Source organism: Mobula hypostoma, chromosome 9, assembly GCF_963921235.1.
Source record: "Mobula hypostoma chromosome 9, sMobHyp1.1, whole genome shotgun sequence".
NCBI classification, from domain to species: domain Eukaryota; kingdom Metazoa; phylum Chordata; class Chondrichthyes; order Myliobatiformes; family Myliobatidae; genus Mobula; species Mobula hypostoma.
The window spans coordinates 108942947-108967480 of NC_086105.1; the positions used below are offsets into that span (position 1 = coordinate 108942947).

Genomic DNA, 24534 nt, shown 5'->3' on the forward strand with positions numbered 1-24534 from the left:
ATTATGTATCTCAAATTTTGTTAACATGGAAATATTTTGCCAAATTAAATTGGTGCCCTTCTGGCTGCTCTGCAAATTTGATGGCACCAGATTTAAAACGTGATGGGCCACGGCAGTTGTCGCTTCACCAAATGCCAGACCAGAACAACAATCTGCAGTACAGACCGGTCTATTCTCAGCAGAGCTCCACCTTCTGTTCCAATGTTTAAATGATGAATTCATTTTTTACATTTAAGCCATCTTGTGTATTACTACAGACACACATGTGCACCAGACTAAAACTTCCTCCATTTAGTAATGGTAGGAAGGGATTTTTCTTGGTAACTTGTGAATTATGAACACAGGAGCAGAAGTAGGTTCTTCGGTTACTCAAGTTTGCTCTTGTTTATAAGGTCATGGATGATTTGATTTCAACCAAAATTCCCCATTCCCATCTACTTGCAGTAATCTTTAATATCCTTCCTCCTCAAATATCTATTTACTCTACCTGGAAGTCTTGAAAATACAGTGATACTGCCCTTCAAAGAAGGAAGATGCATCAATATCATGAAGTGCATACAGAGGCTGGTCATGACACACATTGACTCCAGTTTTCCAGAAGACCTTGGCCCAATGCAATGTGCCAACTGCCATATCAGATCTATGGTGGACACCATCTCCCTAGTCCTACTAGTCTCTGGAGTATCTGGACAGTAAAGACACCTACATTACTCTATTGTTTATTGACTACAATTCGGCCTTCTGTAGTACTGCAAGCAAACTTGTCTCTGAACTCTGGACCCCGGAAGTTAAAGCCACACTCTGTAACTGGATGCTTGACTTGCTGACCCCCCTCTGATCAGATTCTGCTCTAAATTTATCTACCAATTTGCAACTGATGGGCCGCATCAAATATCAATGAGCTGGACTACAAGAAGGAGATCAGAGGCTAATGAAATACTGTTATGACAACAGCCTTTCCCTCAATATCACAAGAGCTGATCGTTGACTTCAGAAGATGGGGTGGGGTAGAGTGGTGCACATACTCCTGCCTATATTGACAGTGTTGAGGTTGAAAGCTTCAAGTTTCTAGGTGTGACCATCATCAATGGCCTGTCCCGGTCCAACCACATAGGTGTCATCGGCGAGAAATCTCATCAATGCCTCTAATTCCTCAGGAAGTTAGAGAAATTCAACATGTTCCCATCAACACTTACCAATTTTTATCAGTGCACCATAGAGACTATTCTGTCTGGACGTAGAACGGCTTGGAATGGCACCTGCTCTGCCAGTGACCACAGGAAACTGCAGCAATTTATGGACACAGCTCAGCACATCACGGAAACCAGCCTCCCTTCTATGGACTTTGTCTATATTCTATGGACTTTGTCTATACTTCTCGCTGCCTCAGTAAAGCTGCCAAAATAAGCAAAGACTCCACCAACCTCGGACATTGACTCTTTTCTTCCCCACACCCCCTCTCTCATTGGGCAGAAGATACAAAAGCCTGAAAGCACATACCACCAGGCTCAAGGACACCTTCTATCCCACTGTTATCAGACTCGAATGGACCTCTTCTACATTAGGATGGACTCTGAGCATCACCATCTACCTCATTATGATCTTGCAATTTATCGGTTACCTCCACTGCAGTTTTTCAGTAGCTTTTATACTTTATTATTGTACTCATTGTTATTGTTGTACTCTATTCTAGCTCAACGTTCTGTGTGATGATTTGATCCTTATGCACAACTATCTTTTCACTATATCTTGGCACTTGTGACAATAAGAAACCAATACAGATACCAATACCAAAATTTCCAAAGGCTCATAACCCCATTCATTTTTTGGAGCACACCTCTGTTTGCATAGATATCTGCAAAGAAAAAGAAATTCTGGATGTATATTGTATACATTCCTCTGACATTAAATGTACCTATGGGTGCGGGGGAGGGGGCGGGGACTTCATCTCACTTCTCCCTGAAATGGACAAACCCTCTTTCTACAACAGTAATCTCACTGTCCAGATTCATTTACAAAACACAACATCTGTCCTGACAGCACCTCTCACAATATTATCTTTAAAAAAATGTTCCTCGTCATTTTTAACGATCCTGTTCTGACACATTAACATCCCTTCTAAATAAGGAGGTTATAACTGTAAATAGTACTCGACGTGCAATCTCATTAGAGCCCTATATAACCGAAGCATAACTGCTCTACATTTCATTTATTATCTTCAGCAATAAACGATAACATTCTACTAGTTTTCCTATGTACCGCCTCTGTCAGCATGCTAGCCTTCTGCAAATCATTACCTATGATTGCTCTGCAATCTCTCATCATTTAGATAATATGTGTAATTTTTTAGCTTTCCTGGGAAAACATACAATTTCACATTTTCTTTTGCTAAATCTTTCCCACTCAATTACCATGTTGACATTTCTTTGTTGCCTCCTTAGGTTTCCTTCAAATCTTTGTTTCCTGTCTTTCTTGGTGTCGTCAGTAAATTTAGCAGCCATGCCTTTTCTGCCTTTTCCTGATCATTGATAGAAATTGTAAAAACGGTGAATCCAACGTTCAGACCTGTGGTACACCACTTGTCAACCATAATGAAATCCCTTTACAGGTTTTCCCTGGGCTGTAAGAGCCTGACCACAAACAACTGAATGCCTACAATATTATTGCATTTAGTAGTCCAATACCTTTCAACGGCAGATATTGTTTCCTCTCTCTGCTCTTATAATAACTGCTTTCTTCTTAGTTTTATTTGATTCTGATACCATTCATTACAATATTGCAGAGGTATGATTACCAAATTGAATTAATCTTGTGTATTGTCGAGCTCTGAACAAGATCAACTAATTTGCTTCTCTACAAACACAACCTGCTCACTACCCAGGGCTGGCCTGTACACTGGATATCTGTTTCCTGTTGAGCAACCAATCTTCTCTCCATGTTAGGACAGTACCTGCTACACTAACTATTTCCCACAAAAGCTCTTGGTACAGCAATGTAAGGAAGGCCTTCTGTAATTCTAAGTGCATAGCTGCTTCAGGAAATCAGCTAACATATCATGGACTCTCCCACTTTGGTCATTCTGTCGTGTCCAACCCCCACTTGCCAATGGGCAGAGGAAGAAAAAGCTTGAGAATAACTCCCACCAGGCTCCAGGACAGCTTCTACTCTGTTGTGATAAGACTCTTGGATAGATCCCCTGTGAACATCTCTCTGTCTATCTCAGCACGGCTCATGCACTGTATTTGTCTACACGCGCTGCACTTTCTCTGTAACTGTAATACTATATTCTGCATTCTCTTTGTCCTTTTGTGCTCCCTCAATGTATTTCATAAGGAATGATCTATCTGGAAGGCATGCAGTCAGAAAGTACTGTTACGTACCCCGTAACTGGGTTGCCAAACCAGCAGAAATTGACCACTTAGTTGGTGTCTGGTTTAACAGAAATTAATAAAGTTTTATTAAAGAAATGAGTAACACAGTACTCTAATCGTAAGGATTTAAATGCAACAGGTTAGCAATGATAAAACACACACGTACACAGAACTAGGGTAATAGGAATCTACCAAGCTCTATCGCAGTCTAGGGGTAAAATGATCAGTCTCAAGTGACGCAGAGTTCAGTTCAGCTTAGTACAGTTTGCAGTAATTGCTGTTGTGCCATTGGAGAGAGAGACAGAATGCAAACTTTGATTCAAACAGACCTTGGATGTTCTTCGCAGTTGGCTTTCGGGCGGACGCTTTTTTATGTCTTCTGTGGTCACCGACTGTGACCCCTCCGTTCCGGATATGACCGTTCTTCCGCGGTGAACCGGGCACCCAGAGAAGGGCAGACACACACACCCTGTGCATCTATGGTCGGTTCCCTCGACCAGACCTCCAAACTCGCACCAACTTGTGGGGGCACACCGCTCTTCCAGGGTCTCATTATCTCGTGATCTGGTGGTGTGTGTCGTGCCTTAGCGAACCTGTTCTTTTTATCTCCCTGCTGGGGTATCGCCTGTCCATCAAACTTCAAACAGTTCAGGTTCAAAGCAACCGGTCTGTCAATATTCTGAAATGTGTTTCTTTCTCATTAATCTCTCTCTTCTCTCTTATTGGCATTTTGAATGTTTCTCCATTGTCTCACTTATCTCTCTCTCATTAGCATCAATCTTCTGATAACTTGGTTTTTCATCACAGTATTTACCAAGATTATAATAGCTTTCATTTCCTGTAGTAGATTAAGGAGTCAAAGGTTATATTTGTAACTTACAGTGTAGTATTAACAGAAAATTCCCATGACATATTTATGGTTATGACCGATCTAAATGTCCCTACTTCAGTAAAGGTCGATCAAAATAAATTAAAGCAGCCATTTCAATTTTGTAAAATGGTTGCCAGTGAATAAATGCTTTGCTGTACTGTGGATCAGAAAACCGGAATTTTTTTTATATTACCAAAACAAGCAAATCGTTAATCAGGAAAATAAAACAGTGGTAACCTATCAGCTGCAGGCAGAACTGAAGTGAAGGGTGTTGTTAGTACTAACCTAAACCAGATAGATATCCACGGGGGCTCTCAGCAAAGGTTTGCAAGCAAATGATCACTAATACATTGAACTAAATTGCTGAGGTTACAAGAGTGGGTCATTTTGGAAAGATGTACCTATATAGAAAATATTTGCAGATTTCATGGAAATGGTGATAAATTAAAATCAGTTGGTTAATTAAACAAGTAAGGCAACAACGTAGGAGAAAATTATTATTTATGTATCTGTCATAAAGCCCGTTCTTATTTCTTCTTTCGGAAATGATCTTGATTGGAGATGGTTTTGTGGGAAATGAGGCCAATGTGCGAACTGCAGGCAAGTCCCGAGATGGGAAGGTGGTGGTTGATGAAAGCAGGAGGCTGGGTAGTTTGTGCAGTGGTCCACTCTGTCCATCAATAACACAAATGCTTTTTGTGTTCTGCATGTATGGCCTTCAGGTTCTCAATACTATCTGGAATGCTCAATTGCCACTTTTTGTGATCATCTGTCTCAGGGGTCAGTGGAGTGGTAGCCTTTCTTCAAGATGCCTTCGATGAAAGTTCTAAATCTTTTCCCAGACTACCTAATGACAGCTCAGAAGAGAATTCTCTCCTGTTCATAGTACATATTAAAGAAAAATCTCTATCATTGTTCTCACATTATCATATCAAGAAATCAAGTGGAACAATAAATCATATTCACAAAACTCCAGGTGACCCAATCAATAGACTAAGGGAAGTCACGTTATTCCTTACAATCATTGAAGATTGTTAGAATCAGAATCCAGTTTAATATCAGTGCCATACCGTTTGTCATGAAACTTGTTGTATTGCAATACATAATAATAACCATAAACTACAATAAATAAATATATATATGAAAACTAAATTAAACAGGTAGTGCAAAAAGAGAGGGAGAAATACAGGGGTAGTGTTCATGGATTCATTGTCCATTCAGAAATCTGATGATGGAGCAGAAGAAACTATTCCTGAAATAAGGACTGTATGTAGGTATAGAAGCCCAGGTTTTAGAGTTTGCTGATTAGTCATGAGGGTATAATTGTGCTGAAGGCTGAGTTGTAAACAATAAAGAGCAGCCTGGCATAGGTATCACTATGGTCCAAGGGATCCAAGGCCAGGTGGAGAACCAGTGAGACTGCATCTGCTGTAGACCTATTGTGGCAATGGGCAAATTCAAGCAGGTCCAAGTCCTGGCTTAAGCCAGAATTAATTTTAGCTATGATAAACCTCTCAAAGTACTTCATCACAGTAGATACAAGTGCCATTAGTCAATACACGTTGAGGCAGCTCACACAACTCTATTCAATAAGGCATGTTATATATATTTAAAATGCCAAGAGGCTTAAGTTGTTCTTTGCCTGGAGTGGAATTGTGAGAACAAATTTAGAGGTTTAGGATGTAAATGATTTACATGAAATCAGCCTTTGGAAAAATCTTTCCAACCCTTAGTTAGAAGGATAGCTTTCCGATTATCTCGAACATTCTCTGGGAATGCAGTGTTTCACTTGCACTCTGGTAAGGTCACAGAGTCGGTAGGGCTGCCTTGTGTTAGTAACTGCCAAGAGTCACTCACAAGCAACGACATGAGCTGCTGAAATCACCGGGGTTGGCAGAGTGTCCGTCTCCAACCAGAGCAGAAAACCGCCAAGCTGCTTCTTCGCAAGGGGGAAGAGGGTCATGTGCATCTCACAGATCATTTGGCAGGGCATGGGGCGGAGGAACAACCGGACCATGTCAATGTCCGCCATCCCAGTGATCCAATGCTTCATCTCAAACTGGTCCACAGCAACACAAGCCTAAAGAACGGTCTCGGCCCGACATGTCTTTTCCTTGGATGCTGCCTGACCTGCTGAGTTTCTCCAGCATTTTTTTTATATGTGTTGCTTTGGATTTTACAGCATCTGCTCATTTTCTCACATTGGTCCACTGTGTATTTATTGGTTGATTTTGGTTTCCTGCCTACAGGACCATTTCCCGAATATTTTGCAGGTTGCCAGAGATTTTACGATGCAAAAATTTCCCACTGCAGGTCACGGAAGTAGTTACCGTCACTGTAGAACTTCCTTCCAGCTAACAACAGTAGACAAGAACTTCAGCACATGACTACGCACGGGAGTGGAATGAGCATTGAGACTGCCGGCGGTAACGTCACTTGGCTGGGAAAGAGGGAGGAACAGGTGTCCCCATAAATACTCAGTAATCAGTCACAAACTCAGAGCTCTGCTGAAGCAACAGACTACTCGCAGTAAAGATGGACAGAAGATTTCCGCTCAATGTTCGAATCATTGGATTAATACGGCACAAAAAGCAAAAGGTAATCTATTTTATAATTATCCCGTCCTGTATTATTTGAGTATCACGTTAAAATGTTGTCCTCCTTCCCCGTGATCTCTAATAGTTCTAGCAGCTGTATGTTAGTATTTATACATAACTTACCTTCTTTTTATCATTTACAGTCTTACCTTGCCTCCGTTCTGTGGTTGGATCGAAATGATGTTATTGTGTATAGAACGTTTGACGAGTTTCAGAAACTCCATGTAAGTATTCCAAAACTAGATGAATTTTAAACAACCCCTCTTCCGTTGTGCTGGCATATTTATCTATTTCACTTCTTCTGCATGACAGAAAACGGTTGTAAAGAAGTACCCGTTGGAGGCAGGGCGCATTAAAAAGTCGGATCGAATTATTCCAAAATTCCAAGGTAAGATCAATGTAACCTTGAGATTAAAACACAAAATTAAACTACGGAATTATGTGTCTTGGTTTTGGTAAATATTAATAAAACTATAAGAAATCATCTTAATTCTTGAGATAAACTTTACATGCCTCGCATTGCTTTAAAACAATCTACACCTCAATTTGTTCAGTAACTATCGCCAAAAGTGCTTTACCAGTTAGACTGCTGACCTAAGTTCAGGATGTGAAGTATTCTGCTTACCTTGCAGATGTTTCCCGGAAGGAAAAACGACGGACCCAAGTAAGTAAATCGATCCTCAGAATGGGCTTACTGGAGAATTACTGCTCGGAGCTATTGCGAAGCAGTGTTAAAATCTCAGAGGATCAAGATGTTATCCAATTCTTCCTCCCCACCGAAAGTGACCTGGCGCCTTCTTTCCCCTCGGACAGGTGAGTTTAAGTACAAATCAGTCCAGCCAAAGAGTTATTAGGGGTTACTTGAATTTGAACCTGGTTACCCCTGTATCAGATCTCTAAAGATTATTCCCCAATGATCAGTTGGCCGGTTGTATTGATACAAACCTTCTCTTTGACTGTAGTGTTATCATCATGCCATCTGCAATCGGACAGAGAAAAAACACATGGAGGCGCACAGGCGCGAAAACTATCGAAACCATCACGCAGCCGATGGCCTCGGAGAGTTACAAATGCATTGCTACTTATGAAGGAAAAGATACCAGGAACAATCCGTTTAAGGTGTTGGAGGACGAAGTAGTTGATGTCATTACCAAGAACTCATCAGGTATTCTTCTTTTAAACAAACCCAGACATTCTCTTTGTACTCACATCACGGGAGGAGATTGGAAATCGATCATTTAGTTCGAGGAACACACACACACACACACACAATGCTGGAGGAACTCAGCGGGACTACTGAAGGGTTTCAGCCCGAAATGGCGACTGTACTCTTTTGGAGAGATGCTGCCTGGCCTGCTGAGTTCCCCCAGCATTTTTGTGTGGGTTGCTCGGATTTCAACCATCTGCAGATTTTCTCCTGTTTGTGATTTAGTTTGAGAACCCATTGTGATACAAAGTGGTTTGGTTTGGTTTGGGATGAGGAGACTCGGTCAGCTCTTCTACTGGAAGGTTCCAATTCTGCAGTTTCAATGAAATGTATTTTGGAGAAGGTTCTTAAAAGTCCATTAGAAAATATTAATGATATAAAACAGCCCTGATTACGTGTGGTGTGGCAGAAACAATGTTCTGTAGCATTATAGATCACTCTAGTAATTACATAGAAGTTACCAGAAAAACATAAATCCAAATGATTTTTAGTGGATGGTTCCTACTAACCATTTGTGTAGCTGTTCAACATTTCAGCAAATGCAAGAACTAGTATGTTTTGTAATTCATTTTATTAAAATGAAAGTGATAATTACCACCAAAGCAGATAATAAGTTTGATGGGAATAAACCAGAAAACAATGGAAATGTTTATCAGACCAGGCAGCACATGTAGGGAAAAGCAGAACTAACATTTAAGGTTGATGAACACTCATCAGAAACTGAACCATTAACTCTGTCTCCCTCTGCAGATCAAGTATCCAAGATAAAGTTAACGTTATTTGTCACACGTACATTGAAACATTCAGTGAAATGTGGTGTTTACGTCAAATCAAACCAGTGAGGATTGTGCCAGGCAGCTGGCTGGAGTCACCACACTTCCAACACCAACTCAGCATGCCCACAATTCACTAACGCTAATCGTACGTCTTTTTGCAATATGGGAGGAAACTGGAGCCTCTGGCGCCCCTGGCTGAAACCCACGCAATCATGGGGAGAATGTTAAAACTCCTTACAGTCAGTGGCAGGAATTGAACTCCAATCGGCAATTGCAAGTGGTACAAAGGGAAGCACTAACTGCTACATACTATGTATCTGTAGCTGTAGAGAATATTTCCAGAATTATCTATGAAATTCCACTCCCTCCCCAAAGTCTGCATTATTTGATCACAACAATAAATGTTTGATGTAGATATTCACATGAAAACTTCTTGATCTAAAATGTCACAACATTTGTTTTGTAGGCTGGTGGCTCGTGGAAAATGAAAGGAAGCAGTTAGCCTGGTTTCCAGCTCCTTATCTCAGGAGTCTCTTGTCTGGGCCATTGGAGAGTGAGGTAGATGGTAAGTTCACTATGTCTAGGCATCTCTTTGAGTACTGGAGTGTCACCCAGAAGCAACAGAAGATGCTGGAGAAAGACAGTGAGTCAGGGACGACCTAAAGGGGAAACGGATGGCTGATATTTCATGTCTGCACTCTTCAGCTGCCCAGTTGACCATCCATTTCCCTCCATGCAGGCTGCTCTACTCTCTGAAATCTTCCAGTATTTTGTGTCTTACTTCAGATTCCAGCATCTGCAGTCTCCTGTCTCCATGTAACACGGAAACTAGATTTAACAAAAGCAGCATGGCGCAATTTGGGATGAAATCAATTCCAAAGGACTGTAGGGACATCATTTATACACGATCGCCGCAGTATAATATCCAAAACTCTTGACAATTTCTAATTTGTATTCTCGCAAACTTACATTATTTTGCATATTAACTATAATCAGAATGAGGTTTATTATCTCCAGCATGTGTCGTGAAATTTGTTAACTTAGCAGCAGCAGTTCAATGCAATACATAACATAGAAAAAAATAGAATAACAGTAATAATAAGTAAATAATGAAGTTACTGTGATAGTATTTAAGGCAAGTAGACAGTTTGTAACTGCACACTTGTTAACTTGTAGACTTTATCTCTTCTCCCTAACCTTAATCACCTCTTCTATCTTTTTCTTAATTTGGCACTGTTTGGCATCTATGAAAGCAATCACGCTGTTAAATTCCAGAGTCTGATTCCGGGCTACACCCAGGCTGAAATAAAATGCAAACTTAAGACCCACATTTTGAGACGTTAAACCAAAATATCAATTGCATTCTAGAAAATTGTCTAAAATAGTCAAGATGTGCTTATTCTCTCCTCTGTTACCTTTATAATTGACAAATGAAAGCCAATTAAGATCCCTGTATATTTTGTAGTACTTATTTAAGCAGAAGGCAATGTCGTATTATATTTCAAATAATTATTTAGCAATATCAGCATGATTGAAAAAATAATTTTGCTCTTTCTTAGTTTCTGCAGATTATGAATCTCAGTATCACGCTATTCAAAGCTATGAAGCAAAAAATGAAGATGAACTATCCATGCATGTTGGAGCCATGGTTGAAGTCTTAAAGAAATCTACTGATGGATGGTGGCTTGCCAGGTTTGTCTTACTTTCTTCTTCTTTCTTTTTAAATCTTTTTATTGAATTAGTATATACAGGGTAAAACATATAGCAACCAATATATTGTTATGATATAGATATACAAGAAATATTAATACAAAAAAACAATGCAAACAATGTAGGTTAGTTATAAAATAACAAGTTAATATAATAGTATACTAGTTTTCCATATAAAACGATACGGAGAAAAATAACCCCCAAAAAAAGAACTACCGTGCCACTAAGCTACAAAGCAAAGCAATGGGCTAACTAGGTAAATAGTAGACTTAAACAGATTAAACAATCACGTCCTCAAACCCGACCTCCACTAATAGCAGATAAAATCCATGAAGGGAGTGTATATATGATCAGACAGAAAAAAATAGTTACATTAAATAAAAATATTGAATAAAAGATCTCTAGATCTGTTCAAATTTAACTGAAGTATCATAAAGATTACTTCTGATTCCTTCCAAATTTAAACACAGTATCATTTGAGAGAAGCAAAAAAACATAGTTGGGGCGTTAATCTCCTTCCAATGTTGTAAGGAGATACACCTTTTCGCCATTAAAGTAAGAAATGCAATCATTCTACGTGCTGAGGGGGATAAATTACTAGAAGTTTTAGGGAATCCAAAGATAGCTGTAATAGGATGGGGAGAAATATCACTATTCAAAACCTTTGACATAATATTAAAAATATCTTTCCAAAAAGTTTCCAGAGTAGGACAAGACCAAAACATATGGGTCAAGGAAGCTATCTCCCCATGACATCTATCACAAAGAGGGTTAATATGAGAATAGAAATGAGCTAATTTATCTTTAGACATGTGTGCTCTATGGACAACTTTAAATTGAATTAAGGAGTGTTTGGAACAGATAGAGGAAGTATTGACTAGTTGTAAAATATGAGCCCAGTCATCCGCCGGGATAGTAAGGCCCAATTCCTTTTTCCAGTCAGTCCTAATCTTATCGAATGGAGCTATCCTAAGTTTCATGATAGTATTATAAGTAATAGCCGTGACAAAGTAAAATAGCTTTTTAAAAAGTTTATCGTCATCCCATTCAGGATATCTCAAAATGCTTCATAGCAATTAATGTTATAAAATATAGTTCCCACTGTTGTTGTTTCAAGTGTTAATACTCAGTCTTCAAAACACCTTCATTATATCAAGGCTTCGCTATATAGGAAAAGGCATTATGACTTTTGGAGTCTGGGAGAAATTCTAAATGTTCTCTAATTAGTATCAACAATTTACAAAGCATTAAATTTACCATTGTGCATTTTGAAATCTGTGAAGCATCTTAAAGACTAACTTTCATGATTTTATTGATAAACAGGTATAATGGACGGTCTGGATATGTCCCATCTGTCTACCTTCAGCTGTACAGAAACCCACATTCAAAATTCCAGTTCCTCACCAAGGCAACCGTGTACAAATCTACCCCAAACCTCAGTCTTCTCGACAAAGATCCATATATTCAATCAAGTAATGCAGATCCAGACAATGCTAGACATTATTTGTCAACTGCAAATAACAAAGATGTCACAAAAAGACTGTATCAGCAAAAATCAATGTCTATGAACTGCTTGAATGATGAAAACATATTTGACAATGAGTTAAACTTTCATGATGCAGATGAGTCAGAAAATTTGAGTGATGATGGTAGCATGTCCACTGTAAGTTCAAACAGGTCACATTTATCTCAAGACAGCAGATCAGACAGTCTCAACAGCTCTCAAAGCTCTGCTGGCATGTTGGAACTGCTTGAAAAGAACCAAAATGAAGTTTCTCAGCTCACAAATAAAAATGTGAATGATTCTGATGAGAAGGGGGGTGATTTAAGAAACATCCCTGAACCTTCCACAAGTGAGAATAACTCTACTGCAAATCCAATACCCAAGATACCTCCAAGACCACAGAGAGAAGAAATATTGTCAAGATGTACAACCTTAACCAAGAACATGATTATGAAACCCCAAAATCATTTTGCCATTAAACATTCCAAAAGAGTTGAAATCACTCATTGAGAGTTTCAGTGAGAAAAGAACTATTGTTTCTATTCAAACAATATGCAAGTTAACAAAAGTATGCAGAAGCTGCAGTTTTTATATATTCATTTGGAAAATTGGTAGGCAGATTTTCCATTATCTTATTAGTTCGAACATTTGTTCTGCTTAATGTGCATTTTTTATTTAAAGGATTTAATATTTCGATCCTCAAATTCTGTCACAAAGAACACTAACTACCTATTATTCTTTAAAAATTCTTCAACTGCATTGCAGTCTTTATCTTCTACCAGGGAAGAGTAGCGGTTAGTGTGATACCATTAGAGCTTGGAACATCGGGCATAAATCCTGGCGTCCTCTGAAAGAAGTCCGTATGCCCTCCCCTTGAAATGCCCGGGTTTTCTCCGGGTACACCAATTTCTTCCCACAGTTCAAAGACGAATCGGGTAAGGTAATTAGTCACTGCAAATTGTCCTGTGATTAGGTAGGATCAGGGTTTGTGGGTTTGCTGGGCTGTGTGGCTCGATGGACCGGAAGGCTCTATTCTTTGCTATATTTCTAAACAGATAAATAAACTGAGCTGGTATTTAACTCTACATACTAGTGTAATGAATATGATTATGTAACTCTAGAATTATTTATATGATTCTAGAAAATCATATAGTGAACTGAACGTAAGAATAATTTTAATAGATTAATCATAATGACTAAATGTACATAAATTTAATTACATAATTGAGTAATTTAATCAATACAAGTTGCTCAATGAATTAAATTAGTTCTCAGTTAGAGATACCATATACAAGTTTGAGAATCAAAAAAAAACAACTCCAGACTCTGGAAATACGAAGTGAAAACTGAAAATGCTGAACATACTCATCAGATCAGGCAGCATCTGTGGAGAGAAAGAAAGACAGAGCCAGCTCTCAAGGTCAAAGACCCTCTGTCAGAACTTTCTTTGATCAAGATATCTGAGGGAAATACAATGGTGTTTCAATGAAGCTTAAATGTAAACAAGTGTTCTACTGGAAGCCTGCAGTTGCTGTAATTTTTTTTAAATGTGGATCTACCATCAGATACTTCTAAAAGGCAGCACACCATTACAATGTTTGTCCATGCTAGTGTGTAAACAACATAATTCTTTTACCTCTCCGGAAAGAATCAAATATGCCATTTTATTGCATCAAAATTGTTAAAAGTTAGTTCAATAATGTGAACTAATACACTTTTAATGGACAACTGTCAATTGACAAAAAGCTGCAGGATATGACTACAATTCGCTCGTATGCTTTTTCTTTCAAAATGAATTAACAAAATATTGATTATCCAGTAAGGGTTATACTAAACTTTCAGTAACTGTAACTTGGGCCTTCACCTGTAAAATTTTGTGGTACCTTCACTTTGTGCAGAAATCGGGCATATGGACAAACATTGTGCACAATTTAAAGATTGCAAGAACACTACGTTGTCACCTATTGAAAGGAAAATCAATAGTGCTATTTATATCTGAATACAGTCATTAGACAATTGTTGAATTAAAATTTGAATGTATTGTATTTTCCATAATGGAAAAAAAATACTTTTTAATTATCTATCACCTACTTATATTAAGACATGTTACCATGGAGGATAAATATTTTGTTTTGCTTATTCTATCCTCTGTGTTTAGGTATTTCTGGTTCCTTTGCACCATCGTATACTTCCTTTATAAATATGTTAAATTTACCATGTATATTATATTTTCAAGTTTTAATAAACTTATGCAAGTATGTGTTATGTGTAAATATGCTTCATTTATTGCCTGAAGGAACTTGTTTGACTTATCTTGGAAAAGAAAACAACTTCTCATCTACATATAGTGTTGGTTATTTAAATTATTGTAATACAATCCAAAGCTACTGCTCGTCCCCATTTTAGATTCACAGCACCTTCAGATTTTTGATTTTCAAAATCCCAGGTAAATGACCCATTAGCTTGGCCAGGGTTTAGAGCAGCTGTTTGTAGCCACGGATCCACGGCAAAATGTCTGTAGGCAGTATTACGTGCATCACTGAAATCTACAGTGCTAAAGACACATTTAAACATAGAACATAGAATAGTACAGCATAGTTCAGACCCGTCGGCCCACAATGTTGTGCCGACCCTCAAACCCTGCCTCCCATATAACTACCCACCTTAAATTCCTCCATATACCTGTCTAGTAGTCTCTTAAACTTCACTAGTGTATCTGCCTTCACCACTGACTCAGGCAGTGCATTCCACGCATCAACCACTCTGAGTAAAAAACCTTCCTCTAATATCCCCCATGAACTTCCCACTCCTTACCCTAAAGCCGTGTCCTCTTGTATTGATCAGCGGTGACCCGGGGAAGAGGCACTGGCAATCCACTCTATCTATTCCTCTTATTATCTTGTACACCTCTATCATGTCTCCTCTCATCCTCCTTCTCTCCAAAGAGTAAAGCCCTAGCTCCCTTAATCTCTGATCATAATCCATACTCTCTAAACTAGGCAGCATCCTGGTAAATCTCTGTACCCTTTCCAATGCTTCCACATCCTTCCTATAGTGAGGCAACCAGAACTGGACACAGTACTCCAAGTGTGGCCTTACCAGAGTTTTATAGAGCTGCATCATTACCTCATGTCTCTTAAACTCGATCTATTCTAAAACTATGTTCATGAATAGAAACCTAGATCAGTGATCTGCCATCAACATATTCTTTAAAGTGATTTTTTTCCACAAAGAACTGCCAGTTTTAATCTGCTTTTTACTTAGTTACTTTGATCATTTATTGCTCAATTAGGGAAACTATAAACTCAAATAAATATTTGTGCTTATTATCATGCTTGTTACCAATAAAACGCAGCCTATAAAATTCAAAGTAACAAACACACAAAATGCGGGAGGAACTCAGCGGGTCAGGCAGCATCTATCGAAAGGAATAAACAGATGACATTTCGGGCCAAGACTCTTCCTTGGGACAGTATTTCCTCCAGCATTTGGTGTGTGTTGCTTTGGATTTCCAGAATCTGCAGACTTTCTCATGTCTATAAAATTCAGTTTTTGTGAGATTGATGCACCATCAATAACTCCAAAAGTCTGGAAGCAGAGTAAATACTGAAAGGCTTTTATTAGCAGTAAAATGTGACCTCCATCATGCTGAGTATCTGCCCCTGGACTGAGAGGGGGAGCAATGGCCCAATCGCCTTTATTCAGGGGTCTGTGGGAGGAGCCACAGGGGCAGACAGCAGAGGGGCGTGTCCAGACAGGTAACCCAGTTACAACATATATATATGGTTTACCACATTCACCCCTCCTTTGTTTAAAAAGAGTCCCGCAGGGTGAAGTGACTGACAATATTTAAAACGAGTATATTTACAGGTCAAGTCTATCAGGCGGTCGAGTCCGTCGCTGTGATCTACGAAGCACCAGTGGTGATTGCATCAGCGACGGCGGTTGTGCTGGCTCCGGCCTGACTTGAGATGCCAGCACGTTAGGCGTCAGTGGAGGAAAGGGAGCCCTTAAAGTCAACACTCAGTCGCTCAAAGGGGCGGGTGTCCTTGATTAGTTGTGCTTTTTCGGGTCGGTAGAAGTGCAGTTTGCACTCTGCGCAGACTTGGCAGTCCCTGGTCATCGTCCTGATCTCCTCAAGGGAGTAAGGCAGGTTCCGGACTTTCACGAAGTGGAAAAGCTGGGTGACCCCTGGGTGGCAAAGGTCTACATGTAGGGCGTAAAGCCGGTCGATCAGCGCGCTGGCGCACGTTCCCCGGGATAGGGCATCGGAGGGCTCGTTGAGCTTCCCAGGCCTGTACATGATATCATAGTTAAAGGTGGAGAGTTCGATTCTCCACCTCAGAATTTTATCAGTTTTGATTTTGCCCCGCTGTTGGTTACCAAACATGAATGCGACTGAGCGCTGGTCAGTCAGCAGGGTTAACTTTTTGCCGGCGAGATAGTGCCGCCAGTGCCTAATAGCTTCCACTACCGCCTGGGCCTCTTTCTCCACTGCGGAGTGCCGAATTTCAGGGTTTTGAAAGGTACGGGAGAAGAACGCCACCGGTCTTCCCAGCTGGTTGAGGATAGCAGCCAGCGCAAAGTCGGAGGCGTCACTCCCTACTTCGAAGGGAATGGCCTCATCCAGCACATGCATTGCTGCTTTGGAAATGTCCCCTTTTATGCCGCTGAAGGCCGCGCGGGCCTCGGTTGAGAGGGGGAATCTGGTGGACTTGACCAGGGACGGGCCTTGTCTGTGTAGTTGGAGACCCATTGGGTGTAATATGAAAAGAAGCCCAGGCACCTTTTGAGGGCTCTGAGGGTGTTGGGAAGAGGGAGTTCCAACAGGGGGCGCATACGGTCGGGGTCAGGACCAATGACTCTGTTGTCCATGACACACCCAAGGATAGCAAGTCTGGTGGTCCCAAACACACACTTGTCCTTGTTATAGGTGAGATTGAAAGCTTTGGCCACATGGAGAAATTTTTGGAGGTTGTTGTCGTGATCCTGCCAGTCATGACCGCAGATGGTGATGTTATCCAGATATGGGAACGTGGCCTTCAGTTGGCATTGGTCCACCATCCGGTCCATTGCCCTCTGGAAGACAGATACACCATTTGTGACACCGAAGGGGCCGCGCAGGAAGTGATAAAACCTGCCGTCCGCCTCGAAGGCGGTGTAAGGGCGGTCCTCCCGGCGGATGGGGAGCTGATGGTAAACGGATTTTCGGTCTATGGTCGAGTACACCTTGTACTGTGCTATCTGACTGACCATATCCGCGATGCGGGGTAGAGGGTACGCGTCGAGCTGTGTGAACCTATTGATGGTCTGGCTATAGTCCACCACCATCCTATTCTTCTCCTGCTCCGAACAACGACCATCTGCGCCCTCCAAGGACTTGTGTTTGCCTCAATGACCCCCTCCCTGAGCAGCCGCTGCACCTCCGACTTAATGAAGGCTCTGTCACCCGCGCTGTACCTCCTGCTTTTAGTTGCCACAGGTTTACAGTCGGGGGTCAGGGTGGTGAGCAGCAGTGTGGGAGGGATCTTGAGAGTGGAGAGGCCACAAGTGGTGTCGGAAGTGCGGCTGTTGGCATTTTGTTGGGTGGGATGTACGGGTCAGTGTATGTGTGTGGTCAGTCGTGGGGTATGTGACATATTCCTTCAAATGTTTCACAAATAGCATTTATATCTTTCAGTCAGTCAGTCAGTGGGTGCCATCCCGAATCCAGGGTTGGCGGCTATGCTCTTCCATCTTCTTCAATCTTGCGACAGCACCGAGTACAGCCTCTCCTCCAGTTCATTCTCGCTGGCCGCCTTAGCACCGCCCGCCACCACTACAGCCGCTTCTCCCAGCTCAGCCCTTCCTTAGGTGGAGACCCCAGGCAGGTCCAAACACACGGTGCAGTGCCCAAGTTCATGATGTTTATGTTTTTGGAAAGGCAAAATTTAAGATGTAGTGCGTCATTTTGTGGTGTTCTGGATGTTTTATTAATATGACCATATTAAATCAGCTTCATGCGAAATATGGCTAGGTATATGCTCACTGACCAATAATTAAGATGACAGTAGTACGAATTTCTATATAATTTATTCCTTTTGTCTTCTGTAGACATTCATTGACTTGGAAAACGTCGTCAGTAAAAACGTTTCCCTGCAGAAGTGTTTTATTGGCACGAGGTTGTAACCCTGTTTCCTTTTCCACAGGCGCTGCCTGAACTGCTGAACATTTCCAGCACTTTTGACTGTTATTTCACATTGCCAACATGTGCAGAGTGTTACTATTTGCTTTTGTTTCGTATCTGCTTTTCCTGAGGAAACAGAACAGTTCTTGACAATGATCAGAAGCAGGACCAGAATCGGGTTTATTGTCACTGTCTTCTACGACATGAAATTTGTTGTTTTGCACAAGCAGTCCAGTGCAAAGACAAAAGCTTGACTCCCAGTATGAAGAACCATTGGACTGGACCAGCAGTAGTTAGTTGCAGAATAAAATCTCCATCTCCAAAAGTGCAGGTTGAAACTCTGACTCTTGGGATGTGACCAGTGCCAGACCACAGAAATTGCCCCATGTTAACAGTGGCTCACCCCAAGGCTTGCTGGTTCACTCTGTACAAACAGTAAGTGGCCTGCTGCTGTGAACTGGCAGTTGCAAGTTGTAATAAAAGAGATGATCCTTTCAGTTTCAAAGTTAAATCTCTTATGTGGGAGACTGCAGTAAACTAGTCCTACTCATTCTGTATATTTTGTATTTTTTCACATAACTTCCATAAGAGTAAATTTTCATTTTGTATCTCAAATTTTGTTAACATGGAAATATTTTGCCAAATTAAATTGGTGCCCTTATGGCTGCTCTGCAAATTTGATGGCACCAGATTTAAAACGTGAAGGTCCACGGCAGTTGTCGCTTCACCGAATGCCAGACCAGAACAACAATCTGCAGTACAGACCGGTCTATTCTCAGCAGAGCTTCACCTGCTGTTCCAATGTTTAAATAATGAATTCATTTTTTACATTTAAGCCATCTTGTGTATTACTACAGACACACATGTGCACCAAACTAAAACTTCCCCAATTTAGCAATGGTAGGAAAGGATTTTTCTTGGTAACTTGTGAATTATGAACGCAGGGGTAGAAGTAGGTTCTTCGGCTACTCAAGTTTGCTCTATTTTAATAAGGTCATGGATGATTTGATTTCAGCCAAAAATTCCCCATTCCCATCTACCTGCAGTAATCTTTAATATCCTTCCTCCTCAAACATCTATTTACTCTACCTTGAAGTCTTGAAAAGACAGTGATACTGCTCTTCAAAGAAGGAAGATGCATCAATATCATGAAGTGCATACGGAGGCTGGTCATGACACACATTGACTCCAGTTTTCCAGAAGACCTTGACCCAATGCAATGTGCCAACTGCCAAAACAGGTCTATGGTGGACACCATCTCCCTGGTCCTACTAGTCTCTGGAGCATCTGGACAGTAAAGACACCTACATCACTCTATTGTTTATTGACTACAATTCAGCCTTCTGTAGTACTGCAAGCAAACTTGTCTCTGAACTCTGGACCCCGGAAGTTAATGCCGCCCTCTGTAACTGGATGCTTGACTTGCTGACCCCCCTCTGATCAGATTCTGCTCTAACTTTATCTACCAATTTGCAACTGATGGGCTGCATCAAATATCAAAGCCGAGGAAAGAGGACTGGGTCGAGACAACAGAGACTTTTGGAGAAGAGGAGTTTGGTGGGTAATACCGTTCCGGCTGACCGGAAGTGCACTGAGAGCTGTAAGCGTAAAGGCGTTCAGTGCTTACTGTTCTGGCTAACAACGGATGGTGCAATCCGGGGTATATTACAAATGAGGAACGTGTTTGCAGACTGGATATTGAACTTTTTACTTATGGACTTTGGCCATATTCCACCGTGATACAACACTTGGCAGCACGGGAGGTCATTCCTGCCTGTGGCCATCAAACGTGCAGCTCCTCCCGTGGAAGGACAGACACACTGAGCCAATAGACTGGTCCTGGACTTATTTTCTGGCATAGTTTGCATTTTGTTGTTTGATTGTTGGGGTTTTTTGTATTGCTATATTTATGCTCTATTCTTGGTTGGTGCGGCTGTAACGAAACCAACTTTCCCTCGGGATTAATAAAGTATATCTATCTATCTATCTATCAATGAGCTGGACTAGAAGAAGCAGATCAGAGCCTAGTTAAATATTGTCATGACATCAGCCTTTCCCTCAATATCAACAAGAGCTGATCGTTGACTTCAGAAGATGGGGTGGGGAAGAGTGGTGCACATACTCCTGCCTATATTGATGGTCTTTAGGTTGAAAGCTACAAGTTTCTAGGTGTGACCATCATCAATGGCCTGTCCAGGTCCAACCGCATAGGTGTCATGGGCGAGAAAACTCATCAATGCCTCTAATTCCTCAGGAAGTTAGAGAAATTCAACATCTTTCCATCGACACTTACCAATTTTTATCAGTGCACCATAGAGACTATTCTGTCTGGACGTAGAACGGCTTGGAATCACACCTGCTCTGCCAGTGACCACAGGAAACTACGGCGATTTATGGACACAGCTCAGCACATCACAGAAACCAGCCTCCCTTCTATGGACTTTGTCTATACTTCTCGCTGCCTCAGTAAAGCAGCCAAAATTAGCAAAGACTCCTGCAATCCCGGACATGGTCTCTTCTCTTCTTCCTCACACCCCCTCTCTCATTGGGCAGAAGATACAAAAGCCTGAAAGCACATACCACCAGGCTCAAGGACACTTTCTATCCCACTGTTATCAGACTCGAATGGACCTCTTGTACATTAGGATGTACTCTGAACTCTCCAATCTACCTCATTATGATCTTACAGTTTATCGGTTACCTCCACTGCACTTTTTCAGTAGCTTTCATACTTTATTATTGTACTCATTGTTATTGTTGTACTCTATTCTAGCTCAACGTTCTGTGTGATGATTTGATCCTTATGAACGGTATGCACAACTGTCTTTTCACTATATCTTGGCACTTGTGACAATATGAAACCAATACAGACAGCAATACCAAAAGTTCCAAAGGCTCATAACCCCATTCATTCTTTGGAGCACACCTCTGTTTGCATAGATATCTGCAAAGAAAAAGAATTTCTGGATGTATATTGTATACATTTCTCTGACATTAAATGTACCTATGGGTGGGGACTTCATCTCACTTCTCCCTGAAATGGACAAACCTTCTTTCTACAACAGTAATCTCACTGTCCAGATTCATTTACAAAACACAACATCTGTCCTGACAACACCTCTCACAATATTTTCTTTAAAAAAATGTCCCTCGTCATTTTTAACGATACGTTCTGACACATTAACATCCCTTCTAAATAAGGAGGTTATAACTGTAAATAGTACTCGACGTGCAATCTCATTAGAGCCCTATATAACCGAAGCATAACTGCTCTACATTTCATTTATTATCTTCAGCAATAAACGATAACATTCTACTGGTTTTCCTATGTACCGCCTCTGTCAGCATGCTAGCCTTCTGCAAATCATTACCTATGATTGCTCTGCAATCTCTCATCATTTAGATTATATGCGTAATTTTTTAGCTTTCCTGCCAAAATGTACAATTTCACATCTTCTTTTGCTAAATCATTGCCCACTCAGTCACCATGTTGACATTTCTTTGTTGCCTCCTTAGGTTTCCTTCAAATCTTTGTTTCCTGTCTTTCTTGGTGTCGTCAGTAAATTTAGCAGCCATGCCTTTTCTGCCTTTTCCTGATCATTGATAGAAATTGTAAAAATGGTGAATCCAGCATTAAGACCTGTACAAACACAACCTGCTCATTACCCAGGGCTGGCCTGTACACTGGATATCTGTTTCCTGTTGAGCAACCAATCTTCTCTCCATGTTAGGACAGTATCTGCTACACTAACTATTTCCCACAAAAGCTCTTGGTACAGCACTGTAAGGAAGGCCTTCTGTAATTCTAAGTGCATAGCTGCTTCAGGAAATCAGCCAACATATCATGGACTCTCCCACTTTGGTCATTCTGTCGTGTCCATCCCCCACTTCTCAATGGGCAGAGGAAGCAAAAGCTTGAGAATAACTCCCACCAGGCTCCAGGACAGCTTCTACTCTGTTGTGATAAGACTCTTGGATAGATCCCCTGTGAACATCTCTCTATCTATCTCAGCACGGCTCATGCACTGTATTTGTCTACACGCTCTGCACTTTCTCTGTAACGGTAATACTATATTCTGCATTCTCTTTGTCCTTTTGTGCTCCCTCAATGTATTTCATAGGGAATGATCTATCTGGAAGGCATGCAGACAGAAACTACTTACCAAGATTATAACAGCCGTCATTTCCTGTAGTAGATTAAGGAAACAAAGGTTATATTTGTAACTTACAGTGTAGTATATATTTGTAACTTACAGTGTAGTATTAACAGAAAATTGCCATGACATATTTATGGTTATGACTGATCTAAATGTCCCTACTTCAGTAAAGGTCGATCAAAATAAATTAAAGCAGCCATTTCAATTTTGTAAAATGGTTGCTAGTGAATAAATCATTTTTGTTCTCTCTTTCACTCAAAGATGCATAACTTCGTGTACTGAAATATTGCTGAGAGAAAAGTATTGCTGAGTTCTATGAGAGAAAATATGCTTTGCTGTACTGTGGATCAGAAGACTGGAATTTTTAATATTACAAAAATTTTTGGAGAGATGTACCTACGTAGAAAATATTTGCAGATTTCATGGAAATGGTGATAAATTAAAATCAGTTGGTTAATTAAATAAGTAAGGCAACAATGTAGGAGAAAATCATTATTTATGTAACTGCCATAAACTCTGTTCTCATTTCTTCTTTCGGAAATAAACCGGATTGGGGATAGGTTTGCCGCAAATGAGGCCAATGCGCAAACTGCAGGCACGTCGTGAGATGGGAAGGTGGTGGTTGATGAAAGCAGGAGGCTGGGTAGTTTGTGCCGTGGTCCACTCTGTCCATCAATAACACAAATGCTTTTTGTGTTCTGCATGTATGGCCTACAGGTTCTCAATACTATCTGGAATGCTCAATTGCCACTTTTTGTGATCATCTGTCTCAGGGGTCAGTGAAGTGGTAGCGTTTCTTCAAGATGCTATCGATGAGAGTTTTAAATCTTTTCCCAGCCTACCTAGGGACAGCTCAGAAGAGAATTCTCTCCTGTTCATAGTACTTATTAAAGAAAAATCTGTATCATTGTTCTTCATTATCATATCAAGAAACCAAGTGGAAGAATAAATCATATTCACAAAACTCTAGGTGAACAAATCAATAGACTAAGGGAAGTTACATTATTCCTTACAATTATTGAAGGTTGTTAGAATCAGAATCCAGTTTAATATCACTGCTATACTGTTTGTCATGAAACTTGTTGTATTGCAATACACAATAATAACCATAAACTACAATAAATAAATATATATATGAAAACTAAATTAAACAGGTAGTGCAAAAAGAGAGGGAGAAATACAGGGGTAGTGTTCATGGATTCATTGTCCATTCAGAAATGTTCGAATCATTGGATTAATACGACACAAAAAGCAAAAGGTAATCTATTTTATAATTATCCCGTCCTGTATTATTTGAGTATCACGTTAAAATGTTGTCCTCCTTCCCCGTGATCTCTAATACTTCTAGCAGCTGTATGTAAGTATTTATACATAACTTACCTTTTTTTTATCGTTGACAGTGTTACCTTGCCTCCGTTCTGTGGTCGGATCAAAATGATGTTATAGTGTACAGAACGTTTGACGAGTTTAAGAAACTCCATGTAAGTATTCCAAAACTAGATGAATTTTAAACAACCCCTCTTCCGTTGTGCTGGCATATTTATCTATTTTACTTCCTCTGAATGACAGAAAACGGTTATAAAGAAGTACCCGTTGGAGGCAGGGCGCATTAAAAAGTCGGATCGAATTATTCCAAAATTCCAAGGTAAGATCAATGTAACCTTGAGATCAAAACACAAAATTAAACTACAAAATTATGTGTCTTGGTTTTGGTAAATATTAATAAAACTATAAGAAATCATCTTAATTCTTGAGATAAACTTTACATGCCTCGCGTTACTTTAAAACAATCTACACCTCAATTTGTTCAGTAACTATCGCCAAAAGTGCTTTACTTATTAGACTGCTGACCTACGTTCAGGGTGTGAAGTATTCTGCTTACCTTGCAGATGTTTCCCGGAAGGAAAAACGACGCACCCAAGTAAGTAAATCGATCCTCAGAATGGGCTTACTGGAGAATTACTGCTCGGAGCTATTGCGAAGCAGTGTTAAAATCTCAGAGGATCAAGATGTTATCCAATTCTTCCTCCCCACCGAAAGTGACCTGGCGCCTTCTTTCCCCTCGGACAGGTGAGTTTAAGTACAAATCAGTCCATCCAAAGAGTTATTTGGGGTTACTTGAATTTGAACCTGGTTAACGCTGTATCAGATCTCTAAAGATTATTCCCCAATGAT

The 24534-nt window shown here is 40.4% G+C and overlaps 1 protein-coding gene across 1 annotated transcript in view; it reads left to right on the forward strand.

The window, feature by feature from the left end:
* Positions 1-13055, forward strand: part of LOC134352271 (uncharacterized) — a 36718-nt gene extending 23663 nt beyond the window's left edge. Inside the window, exons 10-17 of the mRNA XM_063059561.1 lie at positions 6762-6840; positions 6983-7063; positions 7152-7227; positions 7472-7652; positions 7802-8004; positions 9289-9387; positions 10382-10514; positions 11856-13055. Of these exons, the coding sequence (XP_062915631.1) occupies positions 6762-6840; positions 6983-7063; positions 7152-7227; positions 7472-7652; positions 7802-8004; positions 9289-9387; positions 10382-10514; positions 11856-12546 (1543 nt within the window). The 3' untranslated portion in view covers positions 12547-13055. The remainder of the gene's footprint in view (positions 1-6761; positions 6841-6982; positions 7064-7151; positions 7228-7471; positions 7653-7801; positions 8005-9288; positions 9388-10381; positions 10515-11855) is intronic.
* The last annotated feature ends 11479 nt before the right edge of the window (positions 13056-24534 follow it).